This window comes from Tetrao urogallus (genome assembly GCF_951394365.1).
Source record: "Tetrao urogallus genome assembly, chromosome: 2".
NCBI lineage: Eukaryota > Metazoa > Chordata > Aves > Galliformes > Phasianidae > Tetrao > Tetrao urogallus.
The window spans coordinates 12043658-12066908 of NC_136814.1; the positions used below are offsets into that span (position 1 = coordinate 12043658).

Sequence of the window (23251 nt, forward strand, 5' to 3'; positions counted from 1 at the left end):
TGTAAAGTACTGAGACTTGCTCATGTTCACTGGGTGCAGCGAACACATTTGGAACAACTATTTTTAAATAAAGCACAATAATTAATTGGTCTGCCTTCAAGTGCACTGAGGTGCTGAGAAGACATTAATTTTGACAGCTGTGATATTTCTTTCCCAAAACACTTACAGTCGTGTGTCAGCAGGAGATGTTACACAGCCAGGACAGCTTTGTGACCTTAATTGTCTGTCCTTGCTTTGTTTCAGGAATAAATACATCCTGCTGTGAACATGAGCCCTTCCTAAGTGGAAGAGTCTGCTCGTTTTAGTGGCCTCACACTAGAACAAGGAGAAGGTGCCCACACAAGTGTTTGCATACAAAGACATAACCCAGCCTGCTTTGATAACCTCACGCATTGCAATGCTTTTCTTTGGGAGCAAGAAGTATAAATTCAAATGAAGAACACAGATTAAGCATAAGCGAGCTCTTTTGGGAATGCACATTGCACTTTTGCTTGATGATGTGTGCTGAGATGGCAAGTGAGTCAGAGTGGGGCTGTCCTTATTTTCTCTTCGTAGAGCACTGAATGCAAAAGTCCAAAGATATGTAGGGCGTCCTCAGCAGCACCAAGCAGCTACAGCCGCGCTGTGTCTGGAGACTCCATCTGGTCTAGGAGAAAAACTTGTATGCTTTCTTACCCCCATTCTTGTTGCTGGTTTGGACTAACAGTGTGTTTCAGTTTGTGCTTTTCACTTAGTCCAAGCTCAGACACTTGGTTTCCACTTGATTGGAAACAAGTGTGCTGAAAGCTGCCTGCAGTTTCTTCACTACACAATGTGCACTGCTGCCTGGCTCTAGTCTGGAAGTAATTATTTTCTACCCATACCTGCCCATTCTGAAAAGGTATTTATCCCCGGGTATATATTTTTTTCTCTCAACTTTTATTAGCAGCTTCCTTCATAAAGAGAAACTTGTTGCTAGTGTAATGTCCACAGAATAGCTCTAACTCACTCTCTCTGGACATCACGTATTGCAATTCGTGATGTCCCAAATTCTGCAATATTTTAAGGCCATGACCCATTAGGTAGTTCTGAATCAGTAAATATGCTGCAGCGAGTTCACTACTCCCTTGTCTTGACCTCTGCAGATAGGATGGGATCAGAAGGGACTTGAATTTGTGTGACTTATGTGATCTGGATGGGCTGGATAGCTGGGCTAAGGACAAGACCAAGTGCTGAGTCCTTCACTTTGGCTACAACAATCCCAGGCAAAACTACAGATGTAGGGCAGAGTGACTGGAACACTGTATAGAGGAAACAGACCTGGGGACTCACCTGAACATGAGCCAGCACTGTGCCCAGGTGGCCAAGAAGACCAATGACATCCTGGCTTGTATGAGAAATAGTGTTGCCAGCCGGAGCAGGGATGTGATCATCCCTCTGTACTTAGCCCTGCTGAGACTGCACCTTGAGTACCATGTTCACATCTGGGCCCTTACTACAAGTAAGACATTTTGACCTTGGAGTGTGAAGGGCAACAAAGCTGTGAGGGGTCTGAAGCACAAGTCTTATGGAGAGCAGCTGAAGGAATTTGGGTGATTCTGTTGGAGAAGAGGAGGCTCAGGGGAGACCTTATCACTCTCTACAACTGCTGAAAGGAGACTGTGACGAGATGAAGGTTGGCCTCTTTTCCCATTTAACTAGCAATAGGACTAGAGGGAATGGCCTCCAGTTGTGCCGGGAGAGGTTTAGCTTGGCCATTAGGAAATATTTCTTCTCTGAAAGAATGGCCAGGCATTGGAACGGGATGTCCAGGGAGGTGGTGGAGTCACAGTCCATGGAAGTGTTCAAGAAACATTTAGATGTTATACTAAGGAACATGGCTTAGTGGGAAATACTGGTGATAGGTGAATGGATGGACTGCGTGATTTTGGAGTTCTTTTCCAACCTGGGGGATTCTATGATTCTTTGACTTTAAGAAAGGACTTTAAGCACCCATCATGGTTATGCTGGTGAGAATTCTCTCAATGTAAATAACCTCACAGAACAGTCAAAACATGCAAACAGATATGCAGCAGTGCTTGCAAGTACATGCATATTATATTAGAATACCACAGTGCTGCTCTTTTAAGCTCCTTTAAGAAGGAAGATACCCTTTCATCTGCATCTATCTATCTGAATTTATTTTTTCTTTCAAATGTTCCCACTTTTGGCTGACATGAGGGAATGGGAGCAACAAAAAAAATGGAATCTGCAGATATTTGCACACATGAGTAAGCTTGTGCCCATGAATAGTGCCATTATACTCAGTGGGTCACTTTGCTGAGAAAGATTGATCACAGGCTTTATTTCGTGAAAGACCAGTTCCTAACCGAGCACAGACACTGAGGGAACAGACTCAAGTGGAAAAAGCCTAAAAATCTCTTTTCCTGCCCTGAATTCAAAATAACATTTCTCTACTGGAAAAACAAACATAAGCTCATTCTGGGTGTCCGTCTGTCTGCCTGTGGGATTGGCAGTCCGCACCTTCGGCAGATTCAGAGGCCTTTCTGCCCCTTGTTTAGACTCAGGAGGTTACGCCTTAATGACAAAAAGCTGGTCTGCTGTGACATCCATTTCCCCCTCTAGGGAAAATTCCTAGCTGTGAAATCCCAGCAGAGACATCTCACAGCTGTTTGGTTTGGGTTTTTTTTTTTTTTTTTTTTTTTTTTTGTCTTTTTCCATGGCCAATCCAGACCAACCCAAAAGTTGCCATCTAGGTCTGACCTTGACACTACTTGGAGAGCAAATTACAGAGCCTGCTCTCCTGAAGTGCTGACACAGGGACAACTATATCCAATGAGTTATCTTGATACAGAAATCACACTGTATCACAGCCAAGAGCCTGCTCCTTCTGCCAAGTGGGACCCGTGCCTGGGGGCTGAGGAGCTGAGGAAGCACTGCCTGTGGCCTCCTATGCCCCAGAGAGGACAGCAGTGTCCTGGAAGTGGCTGCCCTGCCCAAAGCCAGGGCAGAGCCACAGGAACGGATGTGCCTGACAGCTTCCATCCCTTGGGTTTGGCCACCGGTGGCCACCCACCCCATGGTATGTGCTCATGCAAGGCTGCCCAACCCAGTGGCGTAGAACCAAGTTGGAAGGGACCCCTAAAGGCCATCTGGTCCAACTCTCCTGCATTGAGCAGGGACACCTACAACTCCATCCAGTGCTCAGAGCCTGTCCAGCCTGACTTTGGTCTGCTGTGGGTGACCAACGTGCTGAAAAGCATCGGGACCAAGCTGTTGTGACTGCCTAGGCGGATGTCTGCCTTACAGTGGGTGCATGGGGGGATTGGGGACCTTCAGGTCTTTGTTCCTGTGGGTGCAGGCACAAGACTTTGCCTCAGTGGTTGTATACAGAAGAGGAATATGAAGGCCAAAGGGGGGGGGGGGGGGGGGGAAGGGGGGGCTGGAAAGGGAAGCAGAGGTGTGAGAGGAGAGTGGGAGGGTGCGTCTGTCCTTTTGTCCCTGCCAGCTGTCCCGGGCACCATGTGGAGCCCCATAGGGCCAGGCCCCGTGCAGAGTTGTGGGTGCAGGACTCGCAGCGAGCCAGCTGCAGGGTGCCGGGGAGAGGGGTGGAAAACGGATCGTGTATCTTTAACCCACAGAGGCCGAAACGTGGTTTTTTTCTTAGTTAACAATGGAAACTTTTTTTTTTTTTTTAGTGTTTCCCTCCAGCGGTCCTGCCAAGCAGCACAGAGCGACCGAGAGAGCGAGCGAGAGAGCGAAAAAAAAAAGAAACTTGTTCCGCTGAGTTCAACCCCAGACAGGCTCACAACTTCCTTCCTGCTTTCCTACCCCCTCCCTCCGCTCTCCTCCTTCTCTCGGCTCCTCTCCCTCTCCTCCTCCTTCTCCTGCTCTTCCCGCTGCTCCTGCTCTCCCCACCGTTCCGGCCGCACGCGAGAGGGCTCCGCGGACCTGGCCGCAGCGCGGAGCGGGGAACGCCGCTCTCCCGTCCCCGAGGGGCGATATATCCGCGGGGAGCGCGGAGCTCCGACGGCGCAGCGCGCACCGCGCCCGCGGAGATGGCTCTGGCAGCGCGCTGCGGCTGGCGGGGCGGCGCGCACTGAGGCGGGCGCAGAGCCTGCTCCAGGTAAGCTCCTCCGGGCGGCCCGGGCTGCCCTCCGGGAGAGCCGGGAGGGAGGAGGAAGGCGGGAGGGGACGGAGCCAGGTTCCAGGTGCCGGGGGCTGCGCGGAAACCTGGGGGCGCTTATCTGCCCGGAGTCGCGCGGGGGGCGCGTGTGGTGGCATCACGGCACTTCCGAAGAAGTGTACTCCCGTCGCCGGGGTTAGCACACAGGGGCATAAACAAGCCCACACCCTTGCGTAGGTTGCGTTTCTGTGTGGATGTCGTGGGGTTCCCATCGCCGGGCACGGGATGAGGATTGCGGCTCCGGAGGCGTACGGAACAAACGGGCACAAAGCAAGGCAGGCAGGAGAGCAGAGGAACGCCAGGAGGCAAAAGCAGAGCCCCTCTTGCGTGCACGCAGAGCTGCCGCCCCCAGCTGCCTCCGTGAGCGGGACGCGGGCTGTTAATGGGGCAGCTGCAAAGCCCAGGGGGTGTGTGCAGGGAAATGGGACAGAGCACGCGTGCAGCTGTGCACACCCGTGCTGTTGCATATAGGTGGGCAGGGTGGTGGGATGTGGTCCCCAATTGGGCAGGCAGGTGTCATTGAATGAAATCACTGAATGAGACTGGGTGTAGGTGACAAACCAGAAGGTGGCAAATTTGAGCTGTTTGGACTTTTTCGCTTCCCTCCAAAAATGTCAGCTTTTGGAACACGCACTCAGAAGCTTCCAACTTTCAGCTCCCACTGGTTTGGCCCCCGCTCCCTAACTCTGTTGCTGGAATGGCTGCCCGCTGTGCACAGAGTCCCTCTCATTTTTCCCTCTCCCTCTCTGTAGGCATCCCGTTTTATGGAGCTGCGGACCAGAACCAGCCCAGCTCCCCTGCTGCTCCCTGGCGATGCTGCTGATCCTGGTGTGGAGAGAGCCCCGGCAGCCCCGCTGAGCCTGAGTGCCGAGGCGGCAGCCTGCCTGTGCGCCCCGGCTGACTACTATGGCTGTGTACTGCTATGCGCTCAATAGCTTGGTGATGATGAATAGCAGTAGTGAGGTGAAAAGCAGCGGGAGCAAGACACCACCTCCCTCCAGGCAAGCGCTGCCCAGGACCCCTGAGACAGCTGGCAGCTGCTGCCCGCTCCCTGCCTTCAACCCAACCATTGCGCCGCCCCGCTCCCCACGCCTCAGCTCCGCGTTCCTTTTCCCTCCACCTGAGGAGCCCCCTCCACAGCTGGGCAGCCCTGGGGGCCGGCGGGGCAGTCGGGGAGGAGATAGGCCACCAGGCTCCCCTGCGGCACGGCGCCTGCAGCGAGAGCTGCACAACGTTCAGGTGAACCAGAAAGTGGGGCTCTTCGAGGCACACATCCAGGCACACAGCTCTGGGGCCCACTCGCTGTGGAACCCCCTGCCATCCTCTCCTCGGCCGTCTTCGCCCCAGCCATCGTCACCTCGGCCATCCTCGCCTCGGCCTTCTTCACCCCGGCCATCCTCATCCCGGCCTGCCAGTCCCACGGTGCCGATGATGGGGCTTGGCACAGGACCCCGGCCACGGGCCTATGGGGAGAGCAAGAATCCAGACGCTGGTAGGGCCCAGGATCAGCTGAGCACCGCGGGCCTCATGGTGATGGAGGGGCAGGTGATGGGGATGGAGCCATCAGATCCCAGCCCGCAGCAAGGTGAGGTGGTGATGGCCACCTCAGGACAGGAGGGCCAGTACCCAGTCATTGGTGGTAGCATCCCTGCCGTCATCATCACAGACCTGGGAGGCCCAGAGGAGGAGGCAGGAGCCGTGCCTCCCAGCAGCCTGCCTGTCCGGAAGCTGTCCTCATCATCAGCCTCTTCCACTGGCTTCTCATCATCCTGGGAAGAGTCTGAGGAGGACATCTCCAGTGACCCTGAGCGCACCCTGGACCAGGCACCTGCCTTTCTGCAGACTCTGGACCAGCAGAAGCCCCGAGTGGTGAGTCCTGGGGCAGCCCTGAGGAGGGGGGAACAACCCCACAGTGGTGACATAGGCACTGTGGATGGGTAGAGGTCTGTGGCAGCAGAGATACATGCAGAAATTGTATCCCTGGGTTTCCCATGAGGATTCCTATGATCTGCATGAGCCTAAAGGAGAATTTAGTTCTCTTCAGAGTGGAAATCTTGCTGGCCGAGCATCTGTTTTGTTTATACATGGTGATGCCCATCACTATGGTGTTTGTGTACCTTTCATATGGAAGCACATTTCTCTAGAATCTCTGCTACCTCCCATTTACAAAAAAAAATCTTTTTGCTTATGGAGTATCTTATATTTTAGGTAAGCATATTTTTAGGTATTAAGTTCATTTCTTTCTGGACCTTGCTTTCCCACATGGCTGGTTGGGAAGCTTCAGGTAAGAGAAAGCATCAGTGCTGTTTTACCCATAAAGCAGAGAGGTCTCCTTGGAGAAGATGCTTTGGGGCATTCTCCAAAAGCAGGCGCTCAAGAGATTTGTTGTGTCACACTGGGGATTCATCGTGTGTCTGAATGCTCCACACAGAGGTTTGCTTTGAGCTGTCACACTGCTTCTATAGAGGGCTTTGAACCTCCCGGAGTGGCTGTCACGAGGTTGTCTGATTGGCATGTGGGCTTATCATCCAGATGGGAGACATCACCCTGTTTTGAGATAAGTGCTGAAGTTTGAGACCACACTGACAAACCCTGAAAAATGCAGGGCTGCCCACTGCCTCCTTCCTTGTAAAGAGCCTGGTAATGGCCCGTCAGCTGTCAGTGGTGTGGTTCACTCTGTTTAGTTTCCAAAGGTATGTGGTAATGAAACTCAATTGCTAAGATCAGTTACACAAGGAAGACCAAAGCAGAGTAAAGTTATCAAAGTCATAAAGCACTGACACGCTGCGGTTAGCAAACACTCACCAGACTGAAATAAACATATTTGCTTTCCTACGTGCTTCGTTTTGTTCCAAGAACTGGGGCTCAATTCCGCTCAGGACAGAGTAGCAGTTGAGTAAAAGCACTGTAAATGAAGTTACAAATGCGTGGCTTGTCGTGTTTGCAGACATTTTTGTATTTTGGGGCTCTTGACAGATGAATCAGATCACTGCCTTTTATCGTTGCTTCTGCCGATGAAATTCCACTGCTTTTGTGCACAAGCTGTAGTAATCTAGTAATCTCTGCTCCGTCCTCAATGACAACTGTTCCTTCTGCTGGGTGGCACTGATGTTCTGAGAACAGCTCACCGATGGGCAAAGCTGTCCCTGATGTTGCTGCGGAAGGTGTCCCGGGGCCTTGGGCTGACTGTGTGACTGGTTGACAACATCTTAAATCCATAGTGACAGCAGAAGACAGCTACTGAAGCAGACTCAGGTTGCACACTCATTTGTTTTGTGAACTCACTACTTCTCTGTCTGGAAGTGAGTTGTGAGAATGTGTGAGAAGCTCTCTCTGCATCTCACGCTTTACTGTCAAAATCAGTCCATCCCCCAACCGTCTCACTCTGGGCTGAGTAGGTCGTTGCTGAGCAGGCAGGGCACTGCCAGTCTGTGCCAGGTGCCAGAGGGAAGGTCTGGGGAACCTGCAGGAGAGGAGGAGTACTGAGCAGTGGGAAAGCCATTCTCATTTCAGATATGTTCTGCACTGCATATCTTCCATAGCTTGTTTACAGATTTGATAAACAGCAGGCCTGCTGCTGCCCTTCCTTTCTGGAGGCTGTCAGGCTCAGCCGATCTGTTCGGGATGTCCGGCTGTCTGCTGTAGTTCCTCCCGGTGTTCCCGGGGAAGGGGCAGATCCCTGCATCTGGCACAGCCTCATCCTCTGGTGTACTTCAGGTAGAGAGCTTCACCTGCAGTTGGGTCTGCGTGCTAGATGGTCGGCTGAAGAGAATGGTGTCTCCCTGTGAAAGGGACGAAGGTGGCAGGACCGCTTTGTTTGACCCCAGAGACCTGCAGCAGCTCTGTGGCTGAATATCTGCCGCAGGCTCATTGTTGGTTTGCTGAAACTGTTTGCTCAGTGCATTGCCTGGCCCTGGAGCACGGTGGCCGTGCAGCACTTGGAAACAGCAACTATGCTGTGATTGTGAAAGACCTGTGAAGCACAGTGACGATAAGAGCAGTCTGACATTTTGCTGTTGTCTAATTGCAAATCCACTTAAGGTCTGAGTAAACCTCCACGTAAGGGCTTTCTTGGCTGTGGCTTTCCCCAGGCTGTGGGTTGCTGCTAGAGAAACCCCACACTTGTTTATTGATGCTTGCAGGGTTTCAAAGATGCTGAAGCGATGACACTTCTTGGGCTGTGTGGGAGGACTGTCTGTCCAGCACGCTGCAGTTGGACACACCGTGGGGCAGCCCTTGCTGCGTACCCTGCATGGCAGCCTGGGCAGATGCAGGAAGGAGCAGCTGTCTCCGTCCACCCACTGCCTGAGCTGAAGGGACATAGCAGCTTTTGGAAGGGCTCTGTCACAGCACGTGTTGTGCCGGGGGAGGATTTCTCCTCTCCTGGCTGGTTGGGCAGGTTGGATATGCAGGGAGGGAGAATGTGCTCCCCATCTCTACTGCAAGTGGCGCAGTTAGCTCAGGGCAGTGACCTGACTCCTCGAGGGGATTTCTCACCCCAAAGAAGCCCCATGCTAGCAGTGGCTCCCGTGGAAAAATGTGGACTTGTGAGTTTGTCTGTTCCCTGGGGACCCTGTTTGCAAAGTGCAAGGAAAAGCTGGTAGACTGAGGTATGCTTCACAGCAGGACAGCTGGCCCCAGTCCGGCTGTATTCCTTTAGCAAAAGCGATTCCAGTGCCGATTATTACAGTAAGTCATCATCATTGAACTAAACCCTCTAGTTTGTCAATTCTTGAGCGCTAGAAACAAGGCAAGAGGAGTCAAAGGAAATGCAGAAATTGTGCAAGTGTGTACTAGAGAAAAATGCCATGTCAAGGGAAAAAAAATAAACTTCCTGGAAAAACAGAGCAAAATACTATAGCATTCCTCATCCTGTCCTTCTCACAGCTGCTGTGCAGGCACAAGGATATATGCTGAATAGTAATCAAGAAGCTCTCAGTTCAGTGTGAAACCTCTCCTCCTTTCAATAGGCAGAGCTGTTTGCTTAGGGTTAGAGACTTCCATTAACATGTGCAAAATGGCAAGAGCATTTGGAAAATGCTAATGACATTGCTGCTGACCAGCGTTTTTTAAATTGATTTATTTGTTTGACTTGCAGTGGCTGTATTTCTGAAAGGAGCCAGGTCTAGATAGGGTTTGCATCAGCCAAGGGCCAGTGGGATCCTTGCTTATTTCTCTTTGAGATATTCCACAATGTAAGCAGGGTTTGTTCCTATAAAAATCCATCAAACTAAACACGCCCTAATTCCCTTTCCTAGCTGTCACTGTGATCAGGAAGTCTCTGTGTAACAGAAACCATGACTGCATGGCTATGATGATGTGTGCAAGCCCTTGTGAATGTGCATTTTTATGCTCACTGTGTTTGTGTATTTTGCTTCTTCCTCCTGTCACATTGGCATTAAAAGCTCCTAAGCTTATGAGCTTAAGTGGTATCACCAGTATAGTATCAATACAATGTGTAGCATGTTAGCATGCTTGCTCTGGCAGTGTGTACTGTATGTTAAGCAGTATGCATGGCACTGCCCAGGGAAGATGCTTAGTCTTCCAGGTGAGGTGCCAGAGAGTCATAGAGTCATAGGATGACAGAATATCCTGAATTGGAAGGATCATCGAGCCCAACTCCTGGCTCCACACGGCACCACTGGAAAATCAGACCCTATGTCTGATAGTGTTGTCCAGATGCACCTTGAACTCAGCAGCTCGAGGCCCACTGTCCTGGCAGCCTGTTCCATGTTTACTGCCCTCTGGGGCAGAGCCTTTTCCTAACCCCCACCTTCCTCTCCCCAGACACAGCTCCATGCCATTCCCTTGAGGACGGAACCACTTTCAGCACTGCTGTGGCAAGACTCAGACAGGCTGAGGTGGGCACCTCCACTTTTCCTGCACGTCGAGCAGACCTGATGACACGGCGTGTTTTGGCTGACCCATCCATGGCTGGCAGGATGGGCAGAGCGTGAGGCTGTCAGCTGGCCAAGTCTGTGCACTCTTGGGAATTCACAAAGCAATGCACCACGGTAGCTCATCTCCTACCTACTCGTGTGGCCTGCTCTGCAGATAAGCAGCTTTCTTCTGGGCTCCCACCCATGCAGGCTAAATGAGGGTGCTGCCATAACCTGATGGAAGATAAGCAGTGCTATTTCAGATCCATTTTCATCAACACATTTAAGTTCATTGGGAAGTGTTTCTTCCCTGCTAATGTTCTCCACGATTGACAGCACAGGAATAACAGGGTGCATAGCAGATGTCTTATTTGCTGGCACAGCTGACGTCTCTTGCATATTTTGTTTTTAAACAATTTCACATTGAAGATGTTCATAAAGGAATGGAAGAAAACCCAAAGCGTTCCTGAGGTGCAGGAAGAACAGGCAAGAGCAAGCATTAGGTTCATCTCTAGGATCTCCAGCAATGGCAATTGCAGGATGTCAGGAGCTTTGCTAGTTGGACCCATGTGGTGTTAAGGTGAATGTCCTCAAAATTAAACTCTCAGATCAGTGGAAACTTTACAGTTTTGTCTTTAACATTCTAGAGCCTTGCAAAGACAAAAAACAATCAAACTAGTCAGCACCTGTCTCATGTTTTCCATATTATTTCTATAATGTGTTAGGACAGATTTGCATGTGAAGAAAGTATTAGCGCAGCACTGAGCTCTTGCGTGCCACACAGTGACTGAAAGCCAGCGCTGAGCGAATGTTTTCTTTACATGTAAATCTGCTCTAACTCACTAGAGAAATAACGGCATCTATGTACAATGTTAAACTTTGCTCCAGCTAAGATTAGTCTTCTGTAATTGTTAGAGATTATTTTTGTTTATAGCAGTAGGTAAATTTGTGCAGTAAATTTGACCTGCTTTCATCCAATAAAGTCCAGCCAAGCTTTCTAAGAAAGATATGTTAATATTTAACAGACAGCGAAAACTAAATGTTAACATTTGCAAATCACCAAGTAACTTAGCAGCCTAATCCCTGTTCTCAAATGTGACTTCTAGGGCAACATGGGCTTCCATGCCTGCTGGGTCACTTGGCTTGGCCCACATACAGAATTCATTGTGCTCAGCCTCCCTCTCCTCAGGAAAAGTCCTCTCCTCCAATACCTTTCTTTTCTATTTGCTCCCATAGTATCTATAGGATTAGTTGAAGAGTGTTCTTAAGACAGGAAGCTGATGTTAAATTGCTCACTAGTGTGTTCTGTAATACTTACATATAATAAATACATTCATCATGCACACGAAGAGCCAGGCACAGCATTTGCACAAAGTCTGCAAATGCTGCAGTCTGAGGTTCACCACTTTCATGTGAAAATGCCCATCATTTGGCTCTTCGGTCAGTGTTCAGGAAGCAAAATGTGCAGTTTGCTCTGCAGCACCTTTCAGTTGGCATGGGTACACTTAGAAACTCACCGTCTCCACCTGCAAGGTGGATGTTTTTGGAAAATGCAGATTACAGCCACTTCTTTCCATGGCTTTGTGTCTGCAGAGAGACCCTCTGCTGCCATCAGCTGTGGGCTGTGCAGGGCTTCTCTGCCATGTAGTTTCTTGTTGAACAGTGATATCAAAACCAGAAATAGCTGCAGGCTGCTAAGACCCATGTTAACCTTTTTCCTTTCACTACCTTGATTCCAGCATTATCAGACATTTCAGCTATGGGAAGAAGTCTGTGGTTGGTTGTTTTTTTCTTTTAAATAGTAAATCGTTAATGGTGTAGAGAAGGGGAGAGAGCCTGCTAGAAGGAATTCAGTTCTTCCTTTCAGATCCGTGATACGTGGTTAGCCAAAGCATGAGGATTGCTCCTGGGAGAACTGTGGTGTAGTTCTGCTTAGCACTTGAAACTTCTTGAAGTACAGTGCATCATCTGATCAGCACTACACAACAGGAACTGCATTAGCATTCAGCACTGTTGTGGTTCTTAAGGAGTAGTTAAGCATCCCTCAACACCCAGACAGACATTTGAGAGCTCTGAAGTGCCATGCTGACAAACATTTTAATGAGGTTTGGTTCAAAGTACAGAATTAGATTCTCTTCACCTTTCGGATCACACATTTGGTTTGCAGAGCGGTCAGCAACTGCAGTTCCCATGTTGTGGTCCTCATTGAATTGATGTAGGGCTCACTGTTGGCTTCTGGAGTTTAATCTTTGCTCTACACCTTACACCTGATGTTTTGGAAAATGGGGACCTTAAGACTGCGTGAAGCAGAGGAGGCTCTTCTCTCATGGATGTTATGGTCACCAAACTCTCTTCAACCCAATTGCCTTGGGCTTTGCCTGAATTGAGACCGGTGTATCGTTACCTGGAATACCCAGCACTACTGGTTGGTAGGGTTGTGATGCCAGGGAGCAGGCAGAAATGTGCACCAAGTGGAGGATAGCAGAAGGCTGAGCAACGGCTGCACCTACCTTCAGCAGCACCTCCTCCTCCCCCTTCGCTTCCTGTCCCTTTGCCCTTGCTTGGGCAATTCATCTGCAGCAAGATACAATCAAAGAACCCTCTTCCTTTGCTAAACAATTCACTTCTTTTGTTAGGGTCAGATAAAATGCTGATAAAAGCTGTTGTAGCTCCGCTGAGGCCAGCAGGAGTGTGCTGCAGATTCGGTCCTTGATCATTTTCCCCTTTGTCTTCCCTGCACGTATCCAGTTACACCTTGCAGCGTGCCCAATGTGAAGCTGAGTTAATGGAGCAGAGAAGCAGTCCCCACACAGGTTCTGTCTGTTGATGCACACAGCCTTTGGGGCAGGAGTGTTCCAAGCAGAGACCTGCATGGCGGCTTTTTGGAAACTGCATTTAAGGTTGAGCATTTTTTCTTGTTCCTTGCTAAAGTCTCCATTCCCTGCTAATAGGGTGGGAGCAAAGCCTTGCCTTCAGCTCACTGCTAAGGCCCTTTCATTGCAGCCATATTTTGACAGTGTTCTGGTGAGGTGTAAGAATAGGTTCTATCCCACTGAGCTAAACACAAAACATCTTTCAGGAACGGTACGTAAATCCGGTGGGTGAGGGAGACCGTGTGTGCCCCTTAAAAGAGCTGAGCCCCGATGGGTTGGGGTGAGGGGGTGGTGAGCAGGTTCCTTCCCACCGTGAGCACCATAGGGATTGCTCTGCCGGCGGCTGTGAGCCTCGTCAGGCATCCAAGGCACAGAGCAGCCGGGGCAGAATTAATAACACGTCCAAATGTAATATGGTTGCTATTATGGGTAATATATATTTAACACTCTGCAGGGACCATTCAAACCTGCATCTGTAGGAAGGGAGAAAAAGTCAATCTTGCTTTTTTGGCAGGCTGCAGATCAGAGTCCGATCTGCAATCTCTCTCGGTATGTTTTATGTGGGTGGGTTTTGTTAAATTACAGGCAAAGTTATTGCACCCCTAGGCTACTCACACTGAATGTTTGTCCAATTTTAGCAACATTCTTTCCAGGCTCAGCTACATTTGTTTTTATCTTCTCTATGGCAATTGATGATCTGAGTCTAAAATGTCTAACTCTGCAGGATCTCCCGTTATATGTTTCTTCCCCAGCTGTAGCTGAATCAGGACAGTATAATACTATGACATGTTGTAATGCCTCGTGCTTTTTTTTAATACATTCCAGATTTAAGGAGTCAGCAAAGTTTACATATCCAAAGTAATAAATTTAAACAGTAATAAGGACAAATCCTGAACCGTGATTGTATCTTGAAAGTGTTTTGGTGTTATTTTTCCCTTCTATCTGCTTTGGTCTGGCGAAGGTCTGTTTGTAGGAAATTCAACAGGACAGATAAAAGATGATGAGACAAACAACTTAATCCCTTAATAATGTTAAGTGGAAAATCCAACAACAGATTGGCAAGGAACTCGAATAACAACTGCAAAGTGGCCCTTACTGAGGACTGCAGAGCTGGTTTGAAAGGCAGAGCCCAGGAAATAACCATAGACAAGCCTAAATAAGACCCCACAGGTTCAGATACTTCTTTCAAACCCAAACTGGAGCCCAGTTTAATTTTTTAATCTATGCTTGTATAGTTCAGCTCCACCACAGCCCAATTTTTCAGAGTAGTCTCATGCCTCCTGCCGTTCACAGTACCCACAACAAATGACCACAAAGGGCTGCAGGGTTGTGATGTTTGTGGGTGCTGGTACAGGAGATGCTGCTGGTGGGGGTGCACGTGGAGGTGCCAGTGCCTCCTGGCTGCACCAGGCAAGCTGGGCTCAGCTTGCTGGCACCATGCTGGTCCCCACATCCCACTACCTGCCTGGCACCCAGCTGCACCCCACGCAGCCTCCCTCGTGCCCATTCCTGCTGCTTGGGACCATCTCAGCTGCTGCCAGTCAATATGCCTTGAAAGCAAGATGGCATTACAGAAGTAGTAGGCACTCAGAAATACAATTGCCAAGCAGCTTCAGAAAAGAAGTTGTTAGTTCTTATCTCTTCAGAGCTGTATTTACTTAGAGCTGACAGCCCTTCAGCCTGTGCTTTTGTGGTAGGAATGTCTTACTTGGGTGGAGGTGAGGGCATCCGGAAAGGAAACAAAGGAATGAGATTTTGGAAAGGTACACATTATCTCAATCCACCTGAATGACTGCTGTATTTTAAAAGGCAGCGCAATGCAACAGGTTGTTTGAAAAAACCTTCAGTGTCATCTCCCATCTCCATTGCTTTAATATTCTTCTAGAAATTTGCATACAGAATGTTCCCAATCCACTTTATCTTTCTCTGCTTGACAAATCCTGCATTTTCCTTCAGCAGAGGGAGATCTAATCTTGATCTTTTTTCCAAAGCCCATAGAATTGCCTCGTCAGGTGTCACTCTGCCACCTTCATGCACAACCTGTGTATGCCACAGCTTTTCAACTAGGTGTGCCATCAGCTGAAAAAGAATCTGCTTGAAGTTCATTCATTCCAGAGAAAGGGGTTGAAAAACAGCCTGGAGCCAAATAGAGCCTCTCTCAGAGGAGGGTGAAGCTAATGCCAGCTGGTCTTGGTGAAGCCTCCTTGCACAAGAGGTTAAAACAAATGCACAGCCCCTCATCTACATATCAGCTTGAGGAGAACAGTTTTGGCCTCTCTCCTCTGGTCTCTGTTTTCTCATGTTGCTCCTCATTGCTGGAATGGCTTTTCTGCGCTGCTGAAAACAGCATGTGAATCTGGGTCAGCAAAAGTGTCTGTGACATGGAACAGGTGCCAGGCCAGCGATGAAAGAGATGCAGAGGTAGCACAGTGCCACCTGGGGTGTTTTGTCTGTTCCATGTTGTACAGCCCAACCAGCTCTGGTACTCGGTCTCTGAGCTTTTAATGAGCCTAAAAACAACTCCGCATCCCAAGTCTGTTCTTGTGGATGGGAACCCTTCCCAGAAAGGGAAAAAACACAGAGGTGCCTGTTTAATATAGGCTGATCTCATGCTTGAGCATACGCAGGAGTTGACCTTTCAGCTCTGAAATATGTGATGGGAATAGAATAAATCACATTTGGAAAGAAAAGCCAAGTAGCTGAGGCTTGATGCACCTAGAGGGAAGGAATTGAAATGAAGAGGCTGAAAGAGATGCAGAGGGGCCAGATGACAGAATTGGAAAGCCATCTATCAGCAGTGGATTTGATGGATCTTTGCAAAGCAAGTCTGCAGAGATGTGAAACTGAGATAGGAGGTGGTGAGCCCGGGAAGTGAGTTCTAGTTGGGTAGGTAAGTCGGAAAGATGCTGTTAGGGATGTCATCCTGGAGAGGCTGCAAGGCTTACAGGCAGGTTGGACATGGGAACTGAGAGGCATCCAAGTTTTCCACTCGCTAAAAGTTTTGGGGTAGGAGCAAAGCACTCGCAGATGAGAGCAGTAATATTTACACTCACATTGCAGAGACATAAACTGTACAACGAATCACCAGTCTGCAAAGAATCATGTCTCTGTATCGCCTTGCAAGCCTGGGTACAATCATGTTTCCATCAAAGTCAAAGCCAACATTTCCATAACCTTGCGTGGAAGCAGCTCCAAGCCCCGAGGCACAATCGCTTCACCCTCAGGGCCCAATGTTGATTTGAACATTTTTCCAAGAGAACCAAAACTCTCCCCCAGCACTCGGAAGCCAACGCAGCCTCATTGAGGAACTTCCTCTGCGTGGTGGCCTCTATTGGACACCAACTGCCTGGGTGGTTGCAAGGCTTTTTCAGGCAGCAGCAGAGGGTAGGGCTGCTCTGCACTGGAGTCCATAGCTTGCCTGAAGAGATGCTGGGGTTCTCCCTCCTGTCCTATTCATAGCCCTGGAACATCTGTAGCGTGTCCCCCAGACAGCTAGACCCCCAGTCCTGTCCAGAAAAAGTCTTGGCAGGACAGATGTTGTAGGAGCTGGCTGGAGCTGGAGGAATAATTTTTTGGCAAAGAGTACATTTTCCAGCAAATGTCAAGGGAGAGGGGGAGCAAAATGATTCACAAATTCAAACACATTTCCTGAATAGTTCTGGCCTAGGAAAAAAAAAAACTCAAAAAACAAAACAACAAAACAACAGAGGTGGGGAAAGAGGGAGGGATGTTAAAAATAGCAGTGCGTGTCATTTTGACACTTTCAGAATGAAGTATTTCTTTTTGGGAATGGTTTGTTGGTGTTTTGCAAGCATTTGAAATATAGATTTGATTCAAAATGGCATTTTTTTTTCACTTAAAAGTTGACCTCGGCATTAGAACACATTCAAAAAAGAAAAGAGAAAGGGTTTTTTGGAAGTTACATAACCCAAAATGAAACACCACCTTTCGCTGTGACTCCAAATGAGACATTTCAGAGTTTTCCTTCCACCACCCCACGATTTCATCCTGTGTTTGGTTTGACCTGAATATCCCCTCTCCCCTGTTTTTTTGGTTGAGTTCTGATAGCAAGAAAGCTGTATCCATCCAGCTCCCGTGCTGCCCAACCCTTCGGTGCAATGCCATGGAGCACGGGCTTTAGTTTAATCTGAGGTCAGTCACCCTTCGCTGTGATTCAGACTGAAACCTGTGGTATCAAATTAATAAGAGCTGTAGGTTTTGTAGATAACTGGCAGCTTCTCCGGAAGATGCGATGTGGAACCTCGGTTAGAAAAATAACCCAAACTCATGGGGCCCTGAAATCTGATCTGGAAATCTTTAGAAAAGCCAGAGTTTGCACACAGCTGAATGGCAGACTTTCACTCCCCCAGCAGTCACACTGGGCTCATTCAGCTGATTTATTAAAGAGCAGCAAGCAAACAGCTAGCAGATGCTCTGCTGCAGCCAAAATGTGCACAGGGTTCCCCTAGGCAGTGGGGAAGGAACGGGCACATTTGCTGCACGATGAGCCATCGCCGAGTTCTCTGTCCCCTTGCTGTGTTTTCTGCCTTGTTGGGACATTTCGTGCCGTTTCCTCCACAGAAGGCAATCCCTTCGTGTCTGGAGCGGAGCTGCCTTTGCTGGGGTTTACCTTGACAGTTTCCTGAACCCCTTGCCTCCATGCCTTGGGAGGGTGCAGGCACAAAGCACATGCTGCGGTGCAGTACAGCACACTTTTCAGCAGCAGCTTCTCTTGGTCAGGGGCTGTAGGAAATACCTTTTCCATTCAGCTGTAATTGTAACACGATAGAAAGGTGGGTAGATCTTATGGGGAGGGCAGGGGCTGGTGGTGCCCCAGGGCAGAGCCCAGCAGGGGAGGAGTGGGCTGTGCAGGGATGGAACTGGGCTGTGGCTCCCTCCTGCTGGTGGGCAGTGAGTGCCTGCAGCACAGCAGCACGAGGTCAGGATGTGCACAGCAGCTCTGCAGAAATCTCAATCGTGCATTTACTGTTAAAACACTGCCTCACGGTCTCCTCAAAATAATAGGATTGCCCTAAAGAAACACCAAAGTTTTTTTTTTTAATTCTGTTTTCTTCTGCCTTTAGTTACACTTGAAGCAATGTAACAGTCCTTTCTGCTAGCAGTTAGGCTACCTTCTTTTTAAAAATGGAAACTCGGAGCTTCAGCCAGGTGAACACAAGGGCTGGGGGTGCTGAAAACAAGGCAGAATTCTCAGTGAACTGCACAAGTGGGCAAACACACTATTGAAATAGCTTCTTCCCGCAGTCAAGAAATGGGCTGAATGGAAAGAAAGGCCAGAAGGGCAGAGCATGTAAGCTGATTCTGCTTTCCTGTAACAAACCGAGAAAGGCAGCTCTCCCTCCCCGCCCCGGCTGAAACAAAAAGCCCATAGACAAGTAGAGCAAAATCTGCCTTCCTGTTTGTACGTGTGACATGAGGCTGGGACGGCAGGTGGCATTGACTCTTACAGCTCCGTGGAAACTGGGAATCATCTCTAAGGCAAAGCTGGGAGGTGGGAGCTTAAACAGAGACAGAAGCGGTGACTGGAAGACAGGAGCTGTGCAAACTGCACGTGAGGTCCATGTTGCTTCTTTGTCCAGTTTTACATGAAATACAGTTCGAGCACTTTTTCCACAGGTAAAGGGGATTCAGAGATCTTTGACACGAGCAGCTACCAGGAGATAGGGAAGCATCTGACTGTGTTCATTTTAAAATGGGAAAGCAGTGAAGAGCCTGCCGGTGCAAACTGTGAGATCATAGCAAAAATGTCCGCTTTTCAAGTGAACGATTGCATTGAGACAATGATCTAGTGAAGGCTGTACAGATCTTTTTGCCAGAAATGTTAGGCTTTGACAGTGTGTGGAAAACACCAAGCAAGGCTGTTTAACCATCCTAAACTACCATGCAATTGAATGATGCAAAGGTCTTGAAGTGATGCCAAGCTCGCTGTTCTCTAGCAGCATTATGGTTGTTTGGGCTTAGATCTACTTTCACTGGATATACTGACACGTTCTGCTCGCCTCTTAAGATGCTGCTCTGTTCTTTTTCCTTTCCAGCTGGTAGATTTGCATCTTTGTTTCACCAAGGGGAATGAGGCAAGGATGTTCTTTTTAGTGCATTGTTAAAGCTGGTACGTGTTTAAAGGAAATAATCCCAAAGCAGACGTTGGCTGTATTCCATCTCCTCTTTCCTTAGGTGCCCCATCTGCAGGGGGAGCTTCGGTGCCATTGCATCACTAGGGCAGTTGTAAAGATTATGTACCACATGGATACATGGTCTTCTGGACAGCAGCTGCCTCTGGAAAACTTGCTGAAATTACTGCTGGCCTCGTAAATAGAATATTTCCAGTGTATAAGATTTAGTGAGGAAAGTTAATGTCAGAAGACATAGGTTTGCATAACAGCAACATTTTCTGTATACTGTGCAATGAAGTAACTTACTTGGGAATTTGACTGCAAGTCAGTTTAAACAGCATGGCCAGCTGTAAGACACCGCACGTTATGACACACGTGCTGAGTGTTACTGCTCTGTGTCAGTGTTTATTGAACAGAGTAGGGCTTTGAGAAACACGCCTTGGCCCAGGAAGCTCTAACAATGTCACGGCACTTCACATCTGTAAATCAGTGAAGATAACACTCTGGGTTTTTTTGGAGTAAGTTCTCCGAAGTCAAAATACTTCTGAAAACAACTACTAAGCCCTTAAAGCCCCTAAGAAATATTAATTTTCTGATTGGGTAATGGAAGACCATGGACGTCACAGATTTTCCTATTCTGAAAAATGCCCTGCCTTTTCCTGGAGTATCAGGAGACTCTAGGTGTAGCTTGGAGGCTGATTTTGCAGCAGCAGTTCCAGCTGCTCTCACTGCAGAGTGTTTATTTGCTGCTGTCTGCTGGTCCTTTGCAGCTTACTTTTGCTACTACAGGAACCGACGCCTTCAAACAATGTTTACTGACTCCTTCAGCTGTGCTTCTCTCTCATTTTTTTTCGTGAATAATTGACGGTGCAGTGCATCACTCCATTTAAGTTGGAAGGCTGAGATGAGACTGGGCCAAGTCCGATCTGGTGTAGCTCCGCTGCATCTGGTGGGCTTACACCAGGGATAAAAGTTAGTAAGAGTAACATGAAACGGGTGAGCTGGGCTGTGCGTGTGAGTGTGCGTTGTGTAAACAGCTCCACTGTGGAGAGCCGCCCACATTGCAAAATCCCCCTCACAGCTGGAATGGATAGGGATCTGTCAGAAAGCACAGCATGGGCAGACCAGCAGGAAAACATGGCGCAGGGGCTACATATCCCATCTCTTCCCAAAGCAGGGCTGTTGTGTGTGCAGGCGGTGCCACTGGGGCTCAGCACTCACTGCTCACTGCATTGGCACCGCAAGGAGGAGGACGGGTCAGGGTTGCCATACCCTCCTATGGGAGTAAAGTTATAAATACATTTTGGAGCAGAAAAAGGAACCATCCACCAGAGCTATTTTTGATGACCTCGAAATAAAGTTAGAATCAGTTCTTTACCCTGTTTCTTAATGCAGCTGCTGAGCTCTCCAGCAGAACAGGAAGCAGTCTGAGGAGCTGTGTAAGTAACCAGAGTCATCAGATCAATGGAAAAAGTGGTGCAAGTACATTTTGTGAAAGTGCAACCAACAATTTTGAAATGTCTGCCATTTGTCTGTCTAGATCAGAGCTGTTGTTCATAGTAAGGGGACTTAAGTTCACCACTGCTATGTCTGTAAGCAAACAAAGCGTTTCTTTTTGATGGTACACATGATGTGCACCCAGGGGTGAAGCAGAAGTCTTTCCCTTGGTGTCCTGGAGTCAGGTGTCAGATGACTCAATTTCTCCATGTGATCAGGATCCTTGCAACAACTTCTGTGCAATATGGAACTAAAATAAACCTGCAGTTATTGGTAGCTGGGCACAGGGAGCTGGGGATCTGTGAGGAGGGAGGGAGAGGATGAGGGACACCATTTTGCTGTCTGAGAGGAAGACACACAGCTCTTGCTCTCAGAACGGAGGCTGGTCCTTCATTTTAGTGACACTTGCAACTTCTTTCATGTTTTGCAAGCTCATCTGAGAATTGAATGCATGCCAAGTTCATCTTTCAAGGGAAGCGGAGTTGGGCTGAAAATACTTTCAGCACCAATAATTCAAAGGAAGTGCAACTTTTGTAAAGGCATGCTAAGTGCATCTAAGAATCTACCTGTTTTTTCCTGTTTCCTTTTTCCCTTTTTCTCTGTTCTCTTGGTTCCAAAAATTGCTTCTTCACTGTCCCATCGTGTCACCGTTTCCTTTTTCCATTCATCTTTCTCCCAGAAGCACATATGGTTTTGATGCCATCACAAGCTCCAGCTGGAAATAGAGCACGACTTTTTTCTGAATGTTGTTTCTCTGGGATTTTGATAAGTGTAGAGCAGACACCCCCCAGCTTTTTGCTGATGGCCCTCCAAACTGTCCTCCGCTTGCAACACCCGCAGGCAGGCAAAGGCCAGCTGGAGCTGCAAAGCAGAGAGGATGCCGTGAGTGTGCGGGAGCTCCTGGGACTGCAAGGGTGCCCATGGCAAGTGGGAAAGGGTGGCTGCAGGGAGGGAGCAGTGTGGCGTGGGAGCACAGGGTCAGAGAAAGAGATAAGGCGGGCAGGAAGGGGAACGGCAGGTAGAAAAGGGAAATGACCACTGGGGCCAGGAAGACTGAAGAGAATACAGGGGAAGCTGCGAAGCCATCTGGGAATCTGCTTTAGCCATGTGTAAATCACAGGCGTCCCTGCGGCTCAGCTTCTCCTTGCACAGAGCACACCGGCGCCCAGAGCAGGGCGGGCAGAGCCAGGATGGCGGCGTGCGGCTGCATGGGGTGAGCCTGCGTGGCGAGCGGCAGGGGACGTGGGGTGTGTGGGGCCAGGGAAGCAAGTGGGCACCTTGGGGTGCAGGCAGAGCCCTGCGGTGCTCAGGGAGCAGAGGTGCAGAGCAGCGCAGCTATGACTGGGGGGCATGGGAGGAATGCGTGGGGTGGTGGAGGAGGGGGAGCTCGGATGGAAGCTGGGTGCAGCAGCTGACCAGGGGAAGAAAGAGAAGGGAAAAATCATGTGGAAGGCTGCAGGGAGTGGGAAGATGTGTTGTGGAAGCGCAAGGGAAAGCAAGGAGAGCTCAGAGGGCTTTCAGAGCACTTAGTGATGTCTGGGGTGGGATCTGTGGCAAGAAGCTCGGTCTGAGCCAACCTCATGTTGGCATCAATGGGTAGAAATAGGCCCTGCAGAGCACAGCTGATGTGGCCTGCATGCTCAGCGTGAGCACAGCTGTGGCCGAGCAGTGCCTTGACTGTAAAAGGAGTTAACTTGCATCAGTGCGGTCATCTGCACTGAACGCGTCTAAAAATAGGTGAGATGAATTGCAGTCCCAAGGACAAAATATTGCAATGAATGAACATAAACAGCCTTACATTGTAGTGCTGTGTGTATTCATGCCTGCTGTGTGTATGTACATGGACCCAGATGTGGGACTCGTACGTGCAAGGTGCAGCACAGACCAGCCTGAGACATGGACGTCTCCCATCTTCTGTGCAAAACTCCTCTGCACTTTGAACCCTGAAAAACTGGGCCGTGGCACTGGAGCAGGCTGCAACTCCTCAGGCACGTTTTGACTGCCCAGCCAGCTCCCTGCTCCTTGCTGTCCCTACCCCAAGTTTCTGCCATTAGGTCTCCAGGTGCCTTGGCTCAGCTTTTGCATTCTTGTCACAGTGGTGTGCACATGCATATACCTGGCTGGCACTGCCCTCAGAGGGTTCACAAGGAAAGGTGCGTGCAATTTGGTTCTGACTGTAGCTGAGGCTTTTGGTTATTTGTAGGAAAGCCTGTGAAGGTATTTGTGTGCATGGGAAGCAGCAGTCTGCTTACAGTAATTGCGAATCTGAGAGCCTCTGGTGATGCCTGAGCTTGTTCTTCCACTGTGGAAGAGAACAGATTTTAAATCAGGTTATGGTGATGCTGGCACACACTTTCAGTTGTCAGAACTAATACCAGCAAGGGGCAGAGTTCATTCTCAGGTACCAGGTGCGTTAAAAATCCGTCTATTTGTGCAGTTAATTTTCTTTATGCTTTCATTTGCTTCTGTGCCCTGAGGTCTCTGAAGACAAGAATTTCTAAGGGCCGATGTCAGTCCTGAGATCACTTGCTGGTAATGCTCACAGGAGCAGTGCAGAGACTGCAGTCCCTGTATTTCCACAGCCGTGTCTCAGCAGAGCTATGGGATATCATCCCACTACATTTGCTCAAGTTCAGAAGGGATCAGCAAAATCCCAATAAGCCAGTTCCTGACTTTCTGTGGAATTTCAACAGCCGCCATAAA

At 49.1% G+C, this 23251-nt stretch overlaps 1 protein-coding gene across 1 annotated transcript in view; it reads left to right on the plus strand.

Moving 5' to 3' along the window:
* Nucleotides 1-5071: 5071 nt before the first annotated feature.
* ITPKB (inositol-trisphosphate 3-kinase B) overlaps nucleotides 5072-23251 on the plus strand; it is a gene marked incomplete at both ends in the record, with an annotated part of 47546 nt that continues 29366 nt past the window's right edge. The window contains one exon of the mRNA XM_079550051.1: nucleotides 5072-6034. Within this exon, the coding sequence (XP_079406177.1) occupies nucleotides 5072-6034 (963 nt within the window). The remainder of the gene's footprint in view (nucleotides 6035-23251) is intronic.